Source organism: Neopsephotus bourkii, unplaced genomic scaffold (assembly GCF_033783945.1).
Source record: "Neopsephotus bourkii isolate Nb327-2 ecotype Australia unplaced genomic scaffold, CSIRO-AGI_Nbou_v1 NB_245, whole genome shotgun sequence".
Classification (NCBI taxonomy): domain Eukaryota; kingdom Metazoa; phylum Chordata; class Aves; order Psittaciformes; family Psittacidae; genus Neopsephotus; species Neopsephotus bourkii.
The window spans coordinates 1,805,803-1,827,826 of NW_026900755.1; the positions used below are offsets into that span (position 1 = coordinate 1,805,803).

Here is a 22,024-nt window from a genome sequence, read left to right on the forward strand (position 1 = left end):
TCAAATTACTCCTCTGTTAAGTCAATTAAAATACTGCAGTTCAGCCTACACTAACAGGGAACGCCGCAGAAGGCTTTAGACTGTTTTGAACAAAAGCAGCGTGATGAGCCCGCAAGGACCAGGCTGCGGTAACAAGGCAGGTGCTGTACCTACCCCATTACTGTACCCGGGAGAAAATAAGCTCCAACAAAAAACTCCACCCCTTCCCCATCCAAAGCAACCTGTCAGAGCACATTTCACCATGCTAATGCAGCTTATCTCTCATCAGAAAAACATAGAGAAAAGTTTCATGATAGGAAGACTGCAGTGATTAACAGGGCTCCTGCCACCACCCATCGAGTTTACAATCTAGTCAAAACAAAGCAGATTTGGTTTTTAAAATCAAGCTTACATTAAGTTCTTCACTGCTTATAGTTTCTAAAAACTGAATCATGTTTGGCTGATGAATTAACAGATTGCCTCACTACAGTTAGCTATACTTTCTACTTTACTGTCCTCCCCAAACATTAAGCATTAACTACACTCAGGAAACCATCTCTAGAATTTCTATGTGTAACCAAAGCATACAAGTTTCTTTCACCACATTTTAAAGGCATGTTCAATCAGTTATTTGTGGAAATAAACACAATGTCATCACAACAATTTCATTTTTCACCACATCTGAGGAAAGTTCTCTTGCATAATTACACTCTTTCATCTGTAGTAAAAAAAAACCCACAAAACCAAAATATCAGACATTCCATTTAGGCAGAGAAATACAATTTATTTAAATAATCTCTGATCTGGGTCTTCTTGTACAAATATAAATTCTTCAAGAGGGGTGTGGTGATCTGTTGGCCAACAGCTTCTCTCACACATGTAAACAAGAGCAGTTCCAAATTCCACTGACAAACCTAAAAACAAAGCAACAAAGGCACACAATGTAAAGGTATGAAAAATGTGTCGTGGTTTAAGCCCAGCCGGTAACTCAGAATCACACAGCTGCTAGCTCACTCCCCCCGTCCCCCTCTTCCTTCTTCCCCCAGCCCCCAGAGGAACGGGGAAGAGAATAAAAGAATGTGACTCCCATGGGTTGAGATTAGAACAGTCCAGTAACTAAGGTGTAACACAAAACCACTACTGCTGCCCCCAGTAATAATAATGTTAAGGGAGATAACAAGGGGAGAGAATACAACCACTCACCACCCACCGACTGATACCCAGCCCGACCCGAGCAGCAATCTGGCCCTTCTGGGTAACTGCTCTCAGTTTCTATACTGGGCATGACGTGCTGTGGTATGGAATACCCCTTTGGCTAGTTTGGGTCAGGTGTCCTGTCTCTGCTTTCTCCCAGCTTCCCCTCCTCCCTGGCAGAGCATGAGACTCAGAAAGTCCTAGGTCAGAGTAAACATTACCGAGCAACAGCTGAAAACACAGGTGTTACAGTGATGTTCCCAGGCTGAAAGTCAAAACCACAGCACTGCCGCAGCTACTAAGAAGGAGAAAAATGACTGCTACTGCTGAACCCAGGACAAAATGGTATCATCGGAGCTGCTGCTCATTGCTCACTTCAGTCTTTGCCAATTCAGAAAATATTACTCATATTCAGTCTTCTAATGGTAAAGATTTTAAAACAAGCACATTCAGAATTTTCAAAGACCTTAAGTGTCTACAATCTTACCTGACAATATTTATTTTTCAAGGCTTCCCTTAAGAGGCAATAAAGACAAATTACTCCCCAGGTCAGGAGTTATCGAGTTATCTAAAATGCTGTTCATTCGTGAGCAAATGAAGTTGCAATCATAAGAGTCTCCATAAACCAAAGTTCTATCTTTCGCTTAGTGAAATCAATAATGGAAGCAGAGTGGATTCTATATACGAAGACGACCACAGTGAAGCACATCAGTGTGGATGGTTAGTGAGACACAACCCAAATTGCAGTCATAAACTTTACCAAGAAGGTGACTTTTTCTAGTATTCGTTCATCTAAGTCAAAGGTTAGCACCTGAATCACTCTGTAGCATGCTGACCAGTGCTGGCATGAGTTGAAATTCAAATATTCTGTTGCTTCCACAGTTACTGCAGGCTGGAATACATTTGGTAAAGTTGTCTGGAGGACATGTGATGAATGAAGGCTGGCCACCCCAAGAGTATCTAAAAGAAATGAAAAAATTGTATTTTTTTTTTAAATCTGAATTTCAGAAGAAAACTTACATTTTGGCAACAGCATTCAGGATTCTCCAAAACCTCTGAACTTGCTTGTAATAAAAACCACTGTTATGAACTAGATTTGTTGAGTCAGCTTCAGATGAATCATTAAACAGAGTAAAGATGGGGAGGGGGAAATACTTGTAAAGTCAACACCTCAAAAGTCTCTAAGTGAGAGCTGGATTTAAGGACAACAAATGCTTTGAACTGACACTTTTAAAATGTGCTGTACCTGACTCAATTAAACAAACTATACTTTCCTGAAAAATGAAATCCTAACCAGTGGCAGTTATTCAGCACAGAATATGTCTCAAAACCTCTCTAAGTTAAGCCACAGAACTGATTTTCTATTTGTAAGAGTTACCAGAGCTCCACAACTAACAGGCAACCAAGACTGAAGATAGTTTCCACTGAATGCCAAGCTGACGATTCTGTGCTAAGCTGAAAGCTCAACAGAGATCAACCTCTAGGAGCAACAGGGGTCTAACAGGCATACTCACGGTACCCATGAAGGGGAAAGGGAGGGTTAGGTAAAGACTGTAACTAGTGACAGTCATAGGGATCACCAGAGGTGATGTTTCAGAAGAATGAAAAACTCAAAGAGCATAATACTGCAAAGTGACAGATCCTGTGGAAAAAAAAACCCAGTCTCAAAACGCCACTTGCACTCTGCATTAGTGTACTTTCTGTATGATCTTTGATACATAAAGTTTCTAATGTTTCTTTTCTGCGTAAACAGACCCTCAGACTTTACCTCCTCCTCAAGAAGGTACCAGTTAGTTGTACCTAGTTCTGGGAACTAGCTAAACAATGGTCCTGTCACTGCACTGGGACAGCTTGACCAGATAGGCTGCACTGGGCTATCTGGAACAAAGAAGTTAAAAAACTAACAGTTGGTATGACGCATGAAAACCATTTGTGTTATCTGTTACTATTAACAATTTATGATTTGAACTCTTTGTTATACTTCCGTTCAGAATTAACTCCTCTTTCAGGAAAGCAGCTGCTCTGCGTTTAAATCTGCTTTTATCCTAGGAAAAGCAACAGGTTTACAAGAACTTAAGACTGCAGCATCCTAAGGGGTAATCACAATAAGCTGCAGAGTAACTCAGGCTTTAAAACAGGTAATCTCTTACTCCAATAGTATCTCTGGGACTTGAAACAATTAGCAATTATAATAAGGTTACAAAATTTCAGAGGAGCAGATTGCCCTGGAAATCTATCACAACAGCATACCACTGTGTATTATACTTCCACCTCCAAAATGTTACTTGAAAACCGCTATGTGTGGATTTCAGGGAGTCTTCAAAGACAGTCTGGGTCTGTTCTCATCAGATTTAATGTTGAAGAAAGTCTCCCACAGCCAGATCCAGGGTCTCTGATCTTAATTCGCTTCTCACCTACTTACACTTTACACAAAAAAGCCCAACCAGGGACTGAAGTCTGACCACACATAAATGGTAACAGCCCTTTTAATTTTTCTTATAAAGAAATAAAAAGATACATATATTTCAAATGAAATAGTTTATTTTGAGGTACTAACAATCCATATCTATGATGTGTATCTCCCTGCTACAACCAGATGATCAGCATACCTTAGAATCTGTTCAGGACAGAGAGATATTCTTTTCATAAATTTATGGAATCTGTGGTCTCTGCTTTTGACTTCACTCTTCTCGTATTTTTCACTGCCACCTTCACCAGCAAAACTAGAACAGGAACAGAAACAGAATTTTCACTGAGGCTTTCAGTACAATATGCATGCTTTAAATAAGCAATAGTTACTGTACATTCACATTAAAATTGTACTAAGTGCACAGAAAAAAATATGCATGTTAAATTAAGAGGCAATTCCTGTTAAAGGTTGCAAGTGAACATTTTTCTTCTAGTTCTTCTGCTTCTGGTGGCTTACAATTACTAATAGCATTTCAAACTACCATATGAGATTGAAGTGTACCATATACCTCCTTACTACTTAAAAAAGTCATTATTTTAGAAATTTCTCACAAGTTTTTAAATTACAATGTTGTCTTTTTAAATTTTGAATTAAATGCAATTAAAGTCCTATGGCTCATTAAAGGTCAACAAAACTCAACAGAATACCACCACTAAAAAGCGTTCCATGTGGATTCTGCAATTGGCAGTAGCCTTAGTTACCAAAAAATTCATTGTTGTCCACAAATCAGGAAAAGTCACATCACATGTTTATATAATCAAAAGCAAAACAGTAAGGATTCAAGTGCTTGCTGTGAAAACCTAAGTTATAACTGAAATATTTTCAGTAACTATGTTCAAAAACTGTCTTCAGACAACCTTTAAAAAATCTTTGGGAGTCTTTCCATCATCCCAGTCTCTAGCCAAAGTCTCCAAGTAATTTAAATCTTAAAAATGTGATTGGAATGTAAGAAAAGCTTTAGCCTTGAAAAGAAAAAAGTCAAATGTCACAATATAAACTCATGCCATTTAGTGTAAGACATTGTTTGAACCACAAAAGTTTGGTTTCAGAGATTGACAGTCCATTGCTCTATCTGGAGCCCAAGGCCATTCCAATTGCTCAGTCACTTAGAAGCAGATGCAACTCTGAACAACTTAAAATTTGACACAGCAGGGTGTATTGTCATGTTCTTCCAGCAAAGTACTACACACCAATGGTTACAAACAGAAAGCATTCAGATTTAGTAAGAATCAGGTTCTGACTACAATCATCAGACAGGAAATTATGGAATCGCTTCAATTCAGTGTGAAATCCAGACCTGTTCTCACCTTTCTGACATCAACTGCTCCAAATCAACACCCTCTCTCTGCTGATACTCCTTCAACAGCCTATCTGCATGATCTGTATCAAGGAAACCAGTGTAGTCTTCCTCATCCACAACACTAATGTAAAAGGGTTGAAACACAGGAGCTGAACCAGATGTTTCCATTACCATTCCCTCACTGACTGGAGAATGCGTATTCAGGGAACCTGAATCCATAGCCTCAGACAAGCAAAGCTGTTGGAGCTGGGATGCACACTCCACCTCTCTGGACAAGGAGCTGCTCACTGCTTCATTTAAGCCAAGCAGCTGAAGGGAGGTACATGCAGGAGTTTCTGCTCCAACAGAGACTCCCCAGTCATCTGCTTCATCACACCAATCCTTTGGAGTGAAATGTGATTCTTGTTTCTGAGAAGAATAAAGCAAAAAAAAAAAAGAAGATTAAAGGAGAAGTAAAGAGAACACTGTCAAGATCAGCCACCCTCAGACACTTCAAATATAGCTTCATAAAAGCTAAGAAAACCAAAACCTTCACCTCGTGCTTTGTGCTATTTAACCTGCTCTCCTCACAGTGATACTTAACAGTGTACCCACATTTACATTTCCCGGTACTGCAGCCATGGCAAAAAAATTCTCAACATTTATGAGTTATGGCAAAAAAAATCTCACAGGAGATAAACAGAGCAGGAATTCATCAGCTTTTTGCCTGGCCTTTGCACATCGCATTGTCATACCTTGGCTGCTGCCAGGGCCACTGGTAGCTACTTTGGGTACATTTAGCTGAAGCACAGTTACTGAAACACAGGTAAGCTCAAAGGGCAGAATATGGAGGAAAATAATAAGAACAACAATACAAGCTCATTTACCACAGACCAAAATTTCACAGTACAAAAGCAGCAGCTGATTAAACACTTTCTGCCTGTCATCACTACTTTGACAGCCATCCTCCTCTTTCAATCTTTTTAAGCCAACATGCAGCTGCTCTTCAAGAGCAAGAATACCAGAAGTGTATTAACAGTAATTGAGTCATATTAATTAGAACTAATAATTTTTAGAAAATATATTTAAATCAGAAAAATACATCATTTTAAAGATGCAAACCTAAACAGTATAGCCCAAACATTTAAAGTTGAAAAATAGTAGTTAGGTAGCTCAATTAAAACATTAATTATCAATTTTGACCATACAGTTGCATTACCATCTCCACTTTAAAACAAGTCTAACACAGATCACAAACAAGAAGTTTCTTCTAGTAATTAACACGTAGTACTCATGGCGTCAAAATTCCATAACCACAAATTATCCACACAACCACATATGTGAATCAAACTGGCACATAGCACAGCTTCTTAAAAAAGGCTATCACAGACTGGTTTGGGTTAGAAGGGACCCGAAGCTCATCCAGGTCCACCCTCTGTCATGGGAAGAGCCACCTTCCTGCCCTTCCTTACAGCAGGTTGCTCCAAGCCCCATCCAACCTGACCTTTAACACTGCCAGCGATGGAGCAGCCACAACGTCTCTGGGTACCCTGTGCCAGCGCCTCAGCACCCTCACAGTGAAGAACTTCTGCCTAATGTCTAATCTAAATGCACCCTCTTTCAGCTTTAAGCCATCCCCTCATCCTGTCACTATATATCCTAAGTATGGTTACTTAAACAACTACAGATAACATGTTACGGTCACTTAAACAACTATCTATTAGGTGCAAAACTCATTCAACCCTGCTGAATTTCTTATTTCCATACAGCACATTGACACAAAGGAGAGGATGGCCACACACAAAGAGTTGTGGTCAATGGCTCAGTGTCCGGCTGGAGACCAGTAACAAGTGGTGTCCCTCAGGGATCGGTGCTGGGACCGGTCTTGTTCAACATCTTTGTCGCTGACATGGACAGTGGGATTGAGTGCACCCTCAGCAAGTTTGCCGATGACACCAAGCTGTGTGGTTCAGTTGATACGCTGGAGGGAAGGAATGCCATCCAGAGGGACCTTGACACGCTTGTGAGCTGGGCTGATGTCAACCTCATGAAGTTTAACCATACCAAGTGCAAGGTCCTACACCTGGGTCGGAGCAATCCCAGGCACAACTGCAGGCTGGGCAGAGAAGAGATTCAGAGCAGCCCTGTGGAGAAGGACTTGGGGGTGTTGGTCAATGAGAAACTTAATATGAGCCAGCTTCAGTGTGCGCTCACAGCCCAGAAAGCCAACCATATCCTGGGCTGCATCAAAAGGAGCGTGACCAGCAGGTCGAAGGAGGTGATCCTGCCCCTCTACTCTGCTCTCATGAGACCTCACCTGGAGTATTGCATGCAGTTCTGCTGTCCTCAACATAAAAAGGACATGGAACTGTTGGAACAAGGTCAGAAGAGGCCACAAGGATGATCAGGGGACTGCAGCATCTCCTGTATGAAGACAGGCTGAGAAAGTTGGGGCTGTTCAGCTTGGAGAAGGACGCATGGAGACCTCATCCAGTTTCTGAAGGGGGCCTACAAGGATGCCAGAAAGGGGCTTTTCATCAGGGACTGTAACAACAGGACAAAGGGTAATGGGTTAAAACTTAAACAGGGGAAGTTTAGATTAGATATAAGGAGGAAGTTCTTTACTGTAAGGGCAGTGAGGGACTGGAATGGGTTGCCCAGGGAAGTTGTGAATGCTCCATCCCTGGTGGTGTTCAAGGCCAGGTTGGATGAAGCCTTGGGTGATATGGTTAGTGTGAGATGTCCCTGCCCATTGCAGGGCGGTTGGAACTTGATGATCTTAAGGTCCTTTCTACGACAGAACCCAAGAAAACAGGTTGTCAGCTATACCTGTTTTACACTGTAATCTTGCGTTTCCTTTTCTTGTGTCTGCAAGTACTGGGAGCGCAGCACCTTCCAGCTTTAACAAGCCGTGTAAAGGAAAAAGAAAATGAATCAAAACCACGTGAGGCACAAACCATTCGAGCTGGTAACACTTATCAGCGGCGGGGAGGCTGCGCACGTGTCGAAGGAAGCCGCCGTGAGCCCTTCCTCACCTGCGGGCGTCTCCCGCGCAGCCGGTCCCGGTGCAGGCAAACACGTTGGCGAGGCGGTGGTAAGGAGACCCCTCCAGCGGGCAGTACACCTGCACCAGCTGCGCCAGCAGCCGTCCGCACACCCCGCACCGCGGCGCGGCAGCTCGCACGGACGGCACCCAGTCCTGGAAGAGGAACGGCGCCGAGTGTTCACTGGGGACCCTCCGAGGAGCACCATGCCGTGAACCCCCAGCACAGCCACCCTCAGCCCGCCCCGCGCGGCCCCAACCCTACCGCGGAGCCGCCCAGCTTGCTGGTAACCCAGGCAGGGTCCTGCCCGCTCCCTCGGCACGGCCCCACCATAGCGGCGTCCCGCAGGCCCAGCAGCACAGCCGGCCGCACCGCCATCCCAGCACCGCCCGCCCCGCTACGGCGGCCACCAGCGGACAAACGCCGCCGGACGTGACGCCCCACAACGCATGCTCGCAGGGAGGGCGCTAAGAGAGGAGACTGCGCGGTAGCGGTGTGGTGTTCAGGCGGGGTACGAGAACTTAACCGGGTCCCGACAATGCCGCTTCAGCGCCTCAGAGCTATTCTGCTCGATCAGAGTTCCCCGCCGAGGGGAATCGCAGCGAAGGGACGAGGTGAACGCTGCTGCACGCCGAGTCTGGGGTTTCCCTGTGCGGAAAACGATGTAGAAGAATCACTGCACTGTTACAGGAGCTTTGCTTCAATGCATGTCCTGGAACTGATTCCACCTAAATAAAGTAATGAAGGAGCATGAGTCCAGTGCTTTTGCAGTGTACTGAAATTTCTTATTTAATGGAAATGCTTTTATCTTAACAGTGCTCCAATACAAATGAGTAAACAAAATGATTCCCCATCCCTGGCAGTGTTCAAGGCCAGGTTGGATGGAGCTTGGAGCAACCTGATCTAGTGGAAGGTGTCCCTGCCTATGGCAGAGGGTTTGAACTGGATAAGCTTTAGGGTCCATTCCAACCCAAACCGTTCTAGGATTCTATGATGGTTCTATGATTTAGCAAATCACAGATACCTGCTGAGATACCTGCCAAGAAGGACTTCCCAAGCACAAAGCAAATGCCACCTGCATGATCTGCGTTTGAAGAATTGGGTTTTGAACATTAAGTTCAACTTGGTGTCAAGGTTTGAACCCAGCTGGTAACCAGAACCCCGCAGCTGCTTGCTTGCTCCCCCCCTTTTCCCCCATGCTCCCAGAGGGATGGGGAAGAGAATTGAAAGAATGTAACACCCACTGGTTGAGATAAGAACAGTCCAGTAACTAAGGTGTAACACAAACCACTGCTGCTACCACCAATAATAATAATGGTAATGGAAATAACAAGGGAAGAGAATACAGCCGCTGACCACCCACCGACTGATATCCAGCCTGACCCAAGCAGTGATCTAGCTCGTCCAGGTAACTGTCCCAGTTTATATACTGGGCATGACATGCTGTAGTATGGAATGCCTCTTTGGTCAGTTTGGGTCAGGTGTCCTGTCTCTACTTCCTCCCAGTTTCCCCTTCTCCCTGTCAGAGCATGAGACTCAAAAAGTCCTTGGTCAGAGTAAACATTACTGAGCAGCAACTAAAAACATCGGTGTGTTACCAGCATTGTTCCCAGGCTGAAAGTCAAAGCCACAGCACTGCACCAGCTACTAAGGAGGAGAAAAAATGACTGCTACGGCTGAGCCCAGGACACTCGGTTGGTGCTGAAATTCCTGAAAGTATACTACACTAATAGACAAGTGAAATAAGTAATTGAAACTCACTGCTGGTTGTTCAGTGTTACATGTTACAGCTTCACTTGGAAGCAAGAGGTTTGCAGGAGCTTGAAGTGGAAGAGTATCCTGGAGCTTTGGGAACCAGCCTCCAGGACCCCAAAATGATGGACCCTCTGTAGAGCCTGCATGACAACCCAAATGTCCCTCTACACTTGACACTTAGTTCAAGGACATTGCAGTACAGGGGGGAATCCTGCCACAGTGTCTGTATCCAAGAAAATGAAGAGGGGAGGGAGGAGGAGGGAGAGGGAAGAGGGACTAGTGGAGGCCTGAAGTACCTACCCTCACTAAATAACAATCAGCACATTAAAGTTGCCTCTCACTGTGAAGGACTCTGTGCTCTACTTCAGCACCTGCAGGGTGAAAGAATGTTTTCTGTTAGCTCCCATGATCTTGAATAGTTAATAAATCAACATACAAATAAAAGGCATTGTATGTATCTTACAGTTGGAAGCATAAATCCAAATTTAGTTAGTCCTGTTATGTCTAATTACAGACTGCATTGATCCTTTTTCAGCCAGCAGCAGCAATGGGATTTTAGGGAAAAATATTCTGTTCACAACTGCATCAATAGCAAGAGGATGCTGGAGAGATAAAACACCTCTTCATTACTTATCTGTCAGTTTTGCTTGAAAAGATAATTCAGCCCTCTTAGTATTTACCTAAAGAAATTACTTAAGTGACCTATTTTCAGCTATAATATATAATGCCAAAAGTAATTAATTTTCAGGCATTGTTCTGAGTTTCTCTCAGTAATTTTAGCAATTTTAGTACCAGTTAAGAATTTAATAGCACTCAAGACAGAGAGTAACTTGTTAATGAGTTTCTAACGTCTTAGGGTTGCACGAGTAACAGGGTCAAAATCAGATTACATGGTAAGATTGCAAAAGAACTGACAAGCCAGCACAGTGATATGGAAAAACTGGTTATGGCAACAGATAAAACAGCTATTAACAAAAGGTCACATTTGCGACAAGGAGAGCTTTCTTCATGGCTGCACTTCCTAGAAAGGGTTGAGAAATCCTGTATTACTTCCTACAATATGCAAGTCCTTCTTTCTTGCACACACTGTTGAAAATCAGCCAGCTGCTGGGAAGTGCCTTGCTGATGACAAAGGTGACACAACGGGCTGCGCAAAGCTGCCAGTTACATCTTTGCAATTTTAACTACTTGGTATTCATTATCCTGCCTGGTTCATGACCATTCCCAGGGTAAAATAAGCTAAATTGTTTACATTCCTGTGATGAATGCAGTTCTACCGTGAAATGCAAGGTAGGGAATGTACCTGCTCACATTCTTCAGGTGCATTATTATTGTTCCAGTCCACTGTTGTGAAGTTCTGCAAGAGCTAAGCAAGTGTGATACAATGGATATGCTTCAAGTTATTGTCATCTTAAAGCAGGATTTATTCTGTCTTATAAGTACAGCACTAGCAACCCTTAATAGAGTTATGATTACCATCTCTTTTGCTGTTTTTTTTTTTTCCTCTTAAGCAGTGAATCACTGCAGCTGAATCAAGTTTTTCACAGTAGTGTAGACGGAATTATCTGCAATCAATGTTACAGAAGACTGACAATTTTCTTTTATTAACTGTGCTTTACTCCTCCATGAACAGTACTTTCTTCAGCAACTAAGTCACAGTGAACAGCAGCTGAAGGCCAGAGTCAGGAAGACTGGGTATGCATACTTTGCAGAGCAGCAGGTCTTCCTTTTGTGAGCCCATGAACAATACTGAGCTAACAACATGCAGTGATCAACATCATACTTGCTCTCCCCTCTGTCTCAGCAGGTGTCTTTTCTGCCAGCAATACCTCCTGCCTTCAGCCAACGACTTGTGAATTCTTTGCCAGGAAGGGTTGAAGAACAGATAATCACACCACAGAATAGTCTGTAAAAACCCTAGAACCCCCATGCTCAGGTTCTGCAAAAAAAGACTGGAAAATTCCTATCTGAAACCCTTCAGGTTGAACAAAGAAACTGGACACATTTCTGGCTTCCTGGGTGTGATTTAACCTCTTAGAATTAGCCTGTATCAGTTAAGTGAAAGAAAAGGAAGTTCCAAAAAATCAAAAGCAACATTAATTTATAACACCTTACAAAACAGGAAAACAAGTAGGATCTTCTGTCCTCATTTGTGAGATGTCAAGTCCATCTGACTGATTTTTTTTATGGATGCTGTGCTCCCTACAAGCTATTTCCAATTAAAAAAGTGGAAAGAGGCTGTAAGCATGATATCTGACCATTCTAGTCTGGAAGAAAAGGGGAATAAACACACATCATATGTCTGACACTTATGATATATTCTGTATAGATGATTTCTTACAGATTTCAATGTCTGCCAATTTTTCCATTTCCCCTTCTCACATCAGCATTATTCAGTTTTGACATCCACTAAATAGATACCAAGGTCTTTTTGAGCCTGAATGATTGTGGGTTTTTTCTGCTTGCTTCATTAAATAGTGATTTTTAGTCCCACAAACATTCAACATTTCCCTCTATTCTCTCCTTTCCCTGTGATCTTGACAACAGATTACATAATAGTGAGTTAGAAGGTGATTATTAAATTCTGCATCCTGACAAAATAAGTTTGCTTGACTTTATTTCAGGTTTTGAAAACAATCTCTACCCTCTACAACTTTTATAAATCTGTGTGTTTTCTCTCCTCATTCCTCATTTCTTTTGTGAGCTGTATCAAAAAATCCACTCTGTGTTCTTTCAATTTCTTTGCTGCCTTTTGCGTTAGGTCTATTTCCAGGTATCCTTCGTCCAGATCATACTGAGGCCAATGGACCAAGCCTTCTCCATTGGGATTTCTGGAAATAACATAAAGAAAAGTTAGCTTTTCCTTTGCCTGTCAGTTGTGCTCTGTCTTGTCTGGCTGTATTTCAGAAAAATAACACAAGCTCAGATTATGTGATTCTAGTACCCAATAGATGCATGTTTTTTATCAAAATGCTCATTAACAGAATAACAAAGGTTTAATTATTGCCATTGCTTTTGGATCTAAAACTCCACTGCAAATGGAGTAACAGAGGTTTGGTTTTGGATTGTTTTCTTTGAGTTTTTTTTTTTCCTTTGGTCTGCAGGTTCATTTAGAAGATTTTCTCAGAATTATTATGTATAGAAATAATTTGCTTCTGTCACAGTTGTAGGAACCACTATGTGAGTATTCCTTCAGGCATATATTTCAGGCAGCACAGACAAAACTTGAGCTGTAATTAGCATTACAATTCTCACCCATTTCTAGCAAAGTTAGTCCAGTATTTCATAACAGTTCTGCTAAGTTTTTCTTCTTCTTCTGTAGCATGCCCTGCAAAGTGAGAGACAAAATAGCAATACTAAAACCTGAATAATCAAAAAAGTAGCAGCTATATAAATTTCAATAGACTGTAATCAGTTCTACTAATTACTCTGAGCTATAGTTCTACCTGAGCAGCACTCTAGAAGAGGACAGCAGATGAATGGTTTCATGAGAAGTAGCTGCTACTAGAGACAGAAAATGTTTAAGCTGGGTCCAGTGTTTCTAAAAGAAACATTTCTATTCTAAAGCCTCCCAGTAGGTAATATGAGTAATAATGATGTTTTAAAAGGAATACATTAGAAGAATCAATACATCACCAGCCAAGAATGGCTTTCCAAAGACAAAGGCAATCTCATCTGTATGATCTGCTTTTACAGACTCTGGTATAACACCTTCTCCTGAACTTGGTCGATGTTGAAATTCATAAAAGTAGACTGGGTTGCCAGCATCTAGTAGAAAAGATACAGAAGAGCGTTAGTGGAAGAGCTGAAAATATCTATAATGAAAGATAATAAATTTCCATTACAAGCAGTTTTGGTAAAATGAAAACACTATTTTTTTTCTTTGGATAATGAAGTGTGATTTATACTGTCCAAAACACACCCCTGGAATTACACATTTCTTTTAATAGATGCTGAATCAGAGACATACCTCTGTGGTATCTAGCCATTTGAATGGATGGCAGAACAAAAACAGAATCTCCTAATGCATCAAGAATGCCATCTCGTACTTCAGCACTGGTTTTTGCATTCCCTACGTATTCATTGTATACGCGATCAACAACTTCAGAAGCACCCTGAAATGAACAACAAAAATACTTCTTATAATAATGACAAATATAATAAAGATTAACAGCACTAATTGAGTGTGCCATCTGCACATCCCTGGCTAAACCCCAAACATTACTACTTTCAGAGAAAATCCTCAACTGTGTCAGAGTGTGGCTCAAAGCTCAGAATCAGGAGTTACACAGCTACCAGTTATAGATGTTCTCAGGGAAAAGAGGTTTGCAAGATCTAAAGCTCAAACATCTTTAGATAAACATCAGTCAGTGATGCTGATAAACAGGTACAGTAGCCTGTTCTGCCTTCTGTGGAAGTAACTCTCATAAGACATTCTGTTGGCTTCCATAAAATTAATTTATTGCTGTAGATAGACAGACATAACTTGGTCTAAAAACCAAGCCTTTCCAAGTTCATGATGGTTGTTGTGACACTGAATGATCCATTCCAAATCCTGGCCACATTTATAAAATCCTTCTTACCTATTAATATGTGTTTTTCTGTACTTAGTATTTCAGGAGAGCACAAAGGAACCAGAAAGCTGAGAGGTATGTACATTAAAGGGAAGCAAAACCACAACAAACCTGAATATAGGTCTCTCAGAGCCATTTTAAACATCTCACGTTGTCCTTTCTGGTCTCCAGCTACTGCTTCAGAATGGTGTGTTCTATAGATCTTGTGTCATACGCATGTTCTGGCTAATCTAAGGTATCTAAAATGTCACAAGAGGCCTATGTTTAGGTACCTGAATCACCTCTGGATTTCCACAGAACTCTTTTAAAAAGAGAGGTACTTAGGATAGAAATGTAGCGTGTATTTTCAATCACTAATGGCAGGAATGACAGGAATACACCACAAATGCTGCTCAGCACTGCCCCATGGTAGGAAGCTGTCAAACAGCTTTGTTTGAAAGAAGTTTGTCTAAAAGTACTCCTCCAGGAGTACAAACACAAAACCAGATCAGTGAAGAAGCAGCACTAGGGTATTCTGAAAATGGCCTCTTACCTTAAATGGTAATGCTAAGGAGGTCTGTAAAACTTGACGTGAAACATTTTCATCCAGATCATCTGTGTAAGCAGGAAATTTCATCACCTGCATGATACAGAATAGTATTGATTAGAAAATCTTATATGAATAAAATAATCCTGTATTAACAAAACAATATATAAATAACAACATGATTGGTCTCTTACCATAGGAATTAAGTATCCAAATTCACAATTATTTACTCCTATTATATATGGGACTGCATTGATCGCATTTTCAGATAGTAATTGCTCGGGACTCTTTGGAAAAAACACCCCATCTATAGCTGCATTGGCGGACATGGAAGGCTGGACAAAAAAAGAAGAAAAAAAAAGGGAAAAAACCCACAGACCACAAAGCTTCATTAATATATTAATTATGCTTCTAGGAAAAAAACCTATTTTTTTACTGTAGTGCCAAAGAAAAATAAATTGCCAACTGAAAATCTAATAATTAATAGTATTCAAACTACTTCTAAATTGTCTGTGACACATTTTCTGCAGAAGATTCAGTGAAGATTAGCATCATACTTTTAATGTTTGCAAAACATAGATGATGATGTCCAGTTCACATCTCTTCTTAGGTTCATGTGTGGAACAGTCAGGGAAAAAAAACGATTTTTGTGTTGAAATTGCAAAGGAACATGAATTCCAGCATTGTGATAAGAAATTTTAAATATGACATATTATAGTAATTAATTTTCAGGTTCTCCAGGAGAAACTGTGGTATTTTCCACACTCTCTTCCTTCTCCTGGTACAGCATGACAGCAAAATACAGGTAGCTTAAAGTCCATGCAGAATGAAAGGGAAGTAACCTGTTTACATTTTTCAGGTGAAGTATAGCATAGCATATCACAGTATCACAGTATGTTAGAGGTTGGAAGGGACCTCAAAAGATCATCTAGTCCAATCCCCCTGCCGGAGCAGGAACACCTAGATAAGGTTACACAGGAACGTGTCCAGGTGGGTTTTGAATGTCTCCAGAGAAGGAGACTCCACAACCTCCCTGGGCAGCCTGTTCCAGTGTTCTGTCACCCTCACTGAGAAGAAGTTTCTTCTCAAGTTTAAGTGGAACCTCTCGTGTTCCAGTTTGTACCCATTGCCCCTTGTCCTATCATTGTTTGCCACTGAGAAGAGCCTGGCTCCATCCTCGTCACACTCCCCCATTTATATATTTATATACACTAATAAGGTCACCCCTCAATCTCCTCTTCTCCAAACTATAGAGACCCAGCTCCCTCAGTCTTTCCTCATAAGGGGGATGCTCCACTCCCTTAATCATCTTAGTTGCCCTGCACTGGACTCTCTCCAGCAGGTCCCTGTCCTTCTTAAACTGAGGGGCCCAGAACTGGACACAGTATTCCAGATGCGGTCTCACCAGGGCAGAGTAGAGGGGAAGGAGGACCTCTCTCGACCTACTAACCACCCCCCTTCTAATACACCCCAGGATGCCATTGGCCTTCTTGACAACAAGGGCACAGTGTCGGCTCATGGTCACCCTGTCGTCAAATCCTGAGAGGGTCAAGCAGATAGATATTTCAGCCACTTCACATTCTAATATTACAACAGCCAAACAGCATACTCTGTTACAATAGAATTTGAAATGCCGTTTGAAACCAAAAAGTGTAATTTCACGTACCAGTTTTAGCATTGCCTGTACTATCTCTTCTTCTGTTTTTCCTCTTAAGCATTCAACTATGGCAGCTGAACTCGGTTTTTCACAGCCGGAGGCAGCAGCAATTCTCTGCAATTGACAAAAAAAACAACACTTCTTCAGGTACTTCCCATATTCCCATATGAAGCTGCGGCTGAGCGTCCAGCAGGGGGAAGTCTAAGCTTGTGCATTAAGGATCATCGAGGCCATCCATGTTCCCCCTGCAGAGGTAGAGAACAGGAAGCCCTCCTAACTCTACACAGTGTGAGCTGAGCAGAAAGACAAAACGTGCCTCCAGAATATTTTGATACAGGAATAGACCGAGAAAGTCATTCTGATAAATAACATGGGCTGAGAAGGCAGGATGACATGAAGGAGTCAGAGTCATGTATAATCCGAATACAGCCGGTAGATAGATGGTAACAAAGAACACATTATACAATTATTGATGATGTCTTTCTGACGGAATAACAGTCATCATTAGAGAAACAGAGCTCTTTATAATGTTGCCTCTTTTATATCCCAGATTTTCAAATCTCGGTTCCTGGGATTTTTATTTATTCCCCCCCCATTAAATAATAATTATTAAAAAAAACGGGGGGGGGGAGGAAAAAAAAAGAAGTTGAAACCAGCTCTTCTTTTCAAATATAAACGAATAGAATAAAGTCTTGTTTATTTGCACACAACAGGCACCAAACAGCAGGGAAAAAGAAGAATACTTGGCATCTGGTGCTGTTTTCCTGCCAAAAATTACATCTCAACTTTTCTTGAAGTCAGTATATGTTATAGTATTCCTTTAAATGTCACACTTCTTCCCTGCCTTCCCTCATCACTTTGTTAGTCTTTCACTTTCAATCAGGCATATATGGATATTTGGGTATTTGACAAGCAAGGCATCATTAAATATGAATTATTTCCACAGAAGTACTGTCTTTAATGACTGTGGTTGTAGTTTCACAAGACAAAAATCTGTTTCTACATTTGGGGTATGCTGTTTAAGGTATGCAAAACTATTTGGAAAAATAATTAAAATTGTCACAAAATACTTACTTGTGCTTCCTCCTCAGGATGGTCAGTGAACAAAGCTCTGACTGCAGTACCACTCTCTGAAATGGCCTTATGGAACAAGCCCTTTGCTAGGGGAGATAAGATCTGTGAAAAAAACCAAGAACAAGCATTTCAAGCATGACAAGCACTGTGTTCTGACCACTGACTTATAATTTCAGTATCAGGAATTGCCCTTTAAAATATTTTGAAAACAAATGTTGTAAGACTGTTATTCTGTAGGCTCTGATCATAATTCAGCCATGCAAAGAGCTTTGGCAGCACTGTCAAGAAGTTTGTGCCTGCCTTTTGCTCTCCCATAGCAACTTGCTTCCAAGACTACACTGCAAGCCAGATATAGATGAAATAGAACCGTGTCCAAGATAGCCTGGTTGTGCTGCAGAAGAGGAATAAAGAGCTACTGGCCAGAGGTCAGAAGCTTACAGCAGAGATTTTTATCACATGTATCTCTGAACCCTGGTTTCACTATGTGATCTGTACCAAATTGTGAGAGACTGGATAAGAAGAAACTCTTGGCTAATGTGCTCAGTGTTGATATAAAAATTTTACATTATCACTGGGTCACAAAGTGCATATCTATTTCAGCCATCATGACTATTCACCTCATTTGCACAAGTGGCTCTCAAAGCAACTAGGAAATTGGCAATACGCCCCCTTAAAGAACTTCTCAGGGTAAATTTTGGGGGTTTTGGCAATGAAAGCCTTCCCCTCCGCCCCTGAATTTTATTTAGTAGATGAGAAGTCACACTTTGGGTCTGAACTACAAGATTTGGGTATGAAAATACCATTTTCATCAATCAGAAGCTGTATTATATTGTATTATAGACCAAGGTGATGAGTCATTTCCTGTAAAACAATTCCTTTTCTCTCACTGACTTTACATGCAGGTACTACAAATGAAAGCAGATGGTGTTTTTCTCCCCCAAGTAATTAAAATCCAGTATTACTATGAACTTACAAGAGCAGAAACGCTGATTCCTCCTGCAGATTCACCAGCAATAGTGACAGATCCTGGATCACCTCCAAAATGCATGATATTTTCCTGAATCCACTGAAGAGCTGCTACTTGATCTAAATACCCCCAGTTACCTCGGGCATGCTTATCACCGGTGCTGCAGAGGAAGAACAGATTTGTTTTAAATGCTCAATGCAAGAAAAAAAGGCAGAAAAATTACAACCTGTGGTATAAGAAATCAGTTGCCATTATCTACACAGAGTTTTTCTACATAACTGAAAAATAAATGCTCACAAAGCATTGAGATCAGAGTAGCAGTCAAACAACAGACCTGGAAGCTGATTTGGGACTTTAAAATTATTCCCAACTGTTGCATATGTAATTAAAAAATGTATAGTTTCTTTGCATAAGCAAGTATTCCATATGTCTCTATACAGAGGCTCTGCACACGTAATTTTAGAAATCACTTAGCAAAAAACACCATAAAATATCTTACCTAAAATACCCAAGAATATTTAATCTGTACTGAATTGTTACAACTACCACATTGTTGAATGCCGCTAATGCTGAACCATCGTATGATGAAGCTGCTCCAAGAGCTAATCCACCTCCATGGATCCATACAAAGACCTGAAAAGACAAAACCAGAAGCAACCCAGCACAGAGAAGAGCTCTCAGTGATAAAAACTAAATATAAGCCAATATACAGTATTTTGTGCTATTTCACTCCTGAATCTTTCAGATTTCATTTCACAAATAGAAATCTTTCAAGATGAGGCCTGCAAACTTACAAAATGGCACTGATTTTATTAAATACTTACACTATATCAGTGCCCCATGACTTTTCACAGATTATTCAGAAGAAATCAATCATTACCTAAATAAAACATCAATAACTTTTTATTTATAAAATAGGATTTTGTATCTCTTAAATCTCAGCAAATACCTACTGGGGCAAAGCATGTAAGTTAATCAGCATTACCACACTGCTTGTCTAGGTCTGCATACAGCACAGGTCATAGGTTTGCTGTAAGATAATTTTGCTAGAGGTCTTATAATGATTTTGCTTACAGGCAGCCTTTCCTGTTTTCCTGTAGAAATGGGTGTATACACATTTAGGTATAAGCAATCTTCAGACACTTGCAGGATAACTTTTTCTTTTCTATTAGTAACATAGTTTGACAAAAATTGTCCTTCTTTACCCTGTAGACACCTGAATTAAAAAACAAAACAAAACAAAAAGAAACAGAGATAACTAAAACCTTAAAGCTATAAATTGTAGTTTTTCTATTCTTTTACAACAAAATGCAAACCAGAAACCAGTCTCTGGCACATTTGTAGATTGTTGGCAACAGAAAATATAATCATTTGGGGTTTTTTTCACTTTAAATGTGTTTTCTCCCTTTGACCTGGCATTAAAGAGAGTCAGAACAGAGACATAGTCTACGGCAGTACACAGTGACATGCAGATATAATTTTGCATGTTTCAAAATATCACAGCAATATACCTGCAAATACACATGGCCTTAAATCACTTCAGTGGAAACACAAATTAATTATTTTACATCTTCAATAGCTTTTTATAATGCTGCTAGGTATTAAGCTTGAGGCATTAAACAAGAGCAGTAGTACAAATGGAGTAAGACATTTACAGTATAGACTAGAACTGGTCAGTCTTTCTTGTGTGTCCTGTTAAGCATGTGTCTCAGCATTTTTTTAATTCTAATATTGCATTCCAACATTTCCTCAGTTTCTTCCTGTTTCTGCTCCAAAGCTACACAGTTTATAAACATTGCCAAGTTATGGCCAAATGCTCCCAAAACAGAACATTATTGGCAAAGTGCCAGTCCATTTTAGTTCATCATTGATGTCCATTAGATAGCATTTTTTAATAAAACCAGAAGATTATAAAGATGCCTTTAGAAATGCATTCATTGTTAACAGTTGCAGGTGGCACCAAGGAATTAAACTTTGTGGATTTTCACTGCCCTGTACATCAGTGTCCTGGAATTCCATATTAATAAAGATCTATTTTTTTGTCACTGTCTTACATTGGTGGATAGGAAGTGGCATCTCTGACATCCTTCCATGGCTCAGGTGGCTGGGGTTCAGAAAACCTCAGTAGTCCAACAGGGGGCTTAGCAAAAGGAACTCCCAAAAAAACATTCACACTCTTCTCAGCTGCGTCTACTTTGAATTGGTAACCTCGAAGTGTCCCGTACTTGGTCACCACTTCTGGTTGCTCTGCTTTCTGCTCTGGAGAATATGAACACAAAATTACATAATCAGTCCATTCATGAGTAACTGCCAGATTTCTAAGAGCTTTAGCTACATAAATACACACCTTTTGTTTGCTTTAACAATTAATTTCCAAGCATAAGACTTCAACAAACTCTAGTCAATATAACTGACATTATTTCAGCCTTCATTTTGATTGGTTTGTATGTATGATCTATCTTGGGTATATGTATTTTCTTACTACATACACACATTAATAATTGCATATAGATCTTAATCTTTTTTGATCCAAGTTGTTAGTTAAAAGTCCAAGAGGTTGCTGTCATGAAGAAAAGGCATTTCCTTTTTAGGAAGACCGTGAGCACACGAAATACATTCCAGATGCTTGATATAGGGTACACAGCTAAATGAAAAAGCTTCTAACATACTGAAAATAATCTGGCAGATACAAATACTGTTAAGATTTAAGCAAGATTCATTTTAAGATGGAAGTTCTCAATACCAAATTACAAATCTGGATCAGTCATCTGCTGTGTCTCATCAACCAAGATTTTGGAACAAGAATTCGATTTTGCTATTTGCAAAAAAAGGCAAGTAAGACAAATGACTGAAAACAGATCACAGAAATTAGTTAAGAACTCTTGCTATTCAGACTTAATTTCACTGCAGTGAGGTTGAGTGCCCAGCTCCTCTGATAAAGCTGGGGTTCCCCTAGGCAAGCAAGCTTAAACGTGGGGTTCTCTTAGGGGAGAAAGCTGCACCTCCGCTCTATTTCCTTACTGAAGGCAATGGGGAAAAGCCCTTCTGCAGCTTACCAGTAGCTAAAAGTGCTGTGACCTGCATGGTGAGAATCAAGCACAGCAGCAACGTTTCCTTTGCAGTTGCCATATTGCAAGCTAGTCACGTTTGTGTCCTCAGTGCATTGCCTTATATATTCTAGTACGTGTAACTGTTACGCAAGGCGAATACTGATTAGGAAAAGCAACACCCAAGCTGTAAGCCAACCTAGCTGCAGGCATCCAGAGCAACTGCCCTGCTCATAAGGCACTCCTCCAGGGGAAATGCACCACGATCGCACTGCATGTGGCCCCACAGGTTTCATACTGGCTCTCTAGTGCCCCTTCTCTCATTCGCAAAACCTCAGGCATCAACTATGTGCTTTAAAATGCTTTGAAAACAGTTGTCTCCTACTACACCAGGAGACTTGTCCTGCTGCTGTAACCCTGCAATTTTCCACAATAAAGCTGGGATTTCCTCATACCAC

General features: G+C 40.8%; 2 protein-coding genes and 1 long non-coding RNA gene across 3 annotated transcripts; 1 reads left to right on the top strand and 2 right to left on the bottom strand.

The window, feature by feature from the left end:
* Window positions 1-742: 742 nt before the first annotated feature.
* PDCD2L (programmed cell death 2 like) lies at window positions 743-8,391 on the bottom strand. The gene is made up of 7 exons (XM_061345939.1): window positions 8,231-8,391; window positions 7,958-8,121; window positions 7,752-7,821; window positions 4,951-5,351; window positions 3,783-3,896; window positions 1,985-2,133; window positions 743-893 (listed from the first exon to the last, which is right to left on the bottom strand). The coding sequence occupies exons 1-7, from the start codon at window positions 8,342-8,344 to the stop codon at window positions 763-765; spliced, it is 1,143 nt and encodes a 380-aa protein (XP_061201923.1). The 5' UTR covers window positions 8,345-8,391; the 3' UTR covers window positions 743-762.
* A 2,909-nt stretch (window positions 8,392-11,300) lies between these two features.
* Window positions 11,301-21,723, bottom strand: LOC133208220 (fatty acyl-CoA hydrolase precursor, medium chain-like). The gene is made up of 13 exons (XM_061345942.1): window positions 21,576-21,723; window positions 20,574-20,778; window positions 19,594-19,735; window positions 19,019-19,152; window positions 18,526-18,679; window positions 17,553-17,654; window positions 16,488-16,592; window positions 15,016-15,156; window positions 14,828-14,914; window positions 13,692-13,836; window positions 13,358-13,489; window positions 12,977-13,049; window positions 11,301-12,552 (listed from the first exon to the last, which is right to left on the bottom strand). Exons 1-13 carry the CDS (start codon window positions 21,646-21,648, stop codon window positions 12,378-12,380), a joined length of 1,668 nt encoding a protein of 555 aa, XP_061201926.1. The 5' UTR covers window positions 21,649-21,723; the 3' UTR covers window positions 11,301-12,377.
* LOC133208221 (uncharacterized) lies at window positions 17,650-18,681 on the top strand. Its single transcript, XR_009724297.1, has 2 exons — window positions 17,650-18,239; window positions 18,372-18,681. It is a non-coding gene; the product is annotated as an uncharacterized LOC133208221 (long non-coding RNA).
* Window positions 21,724-22,024: the final 301 nt, after the last annotated feature.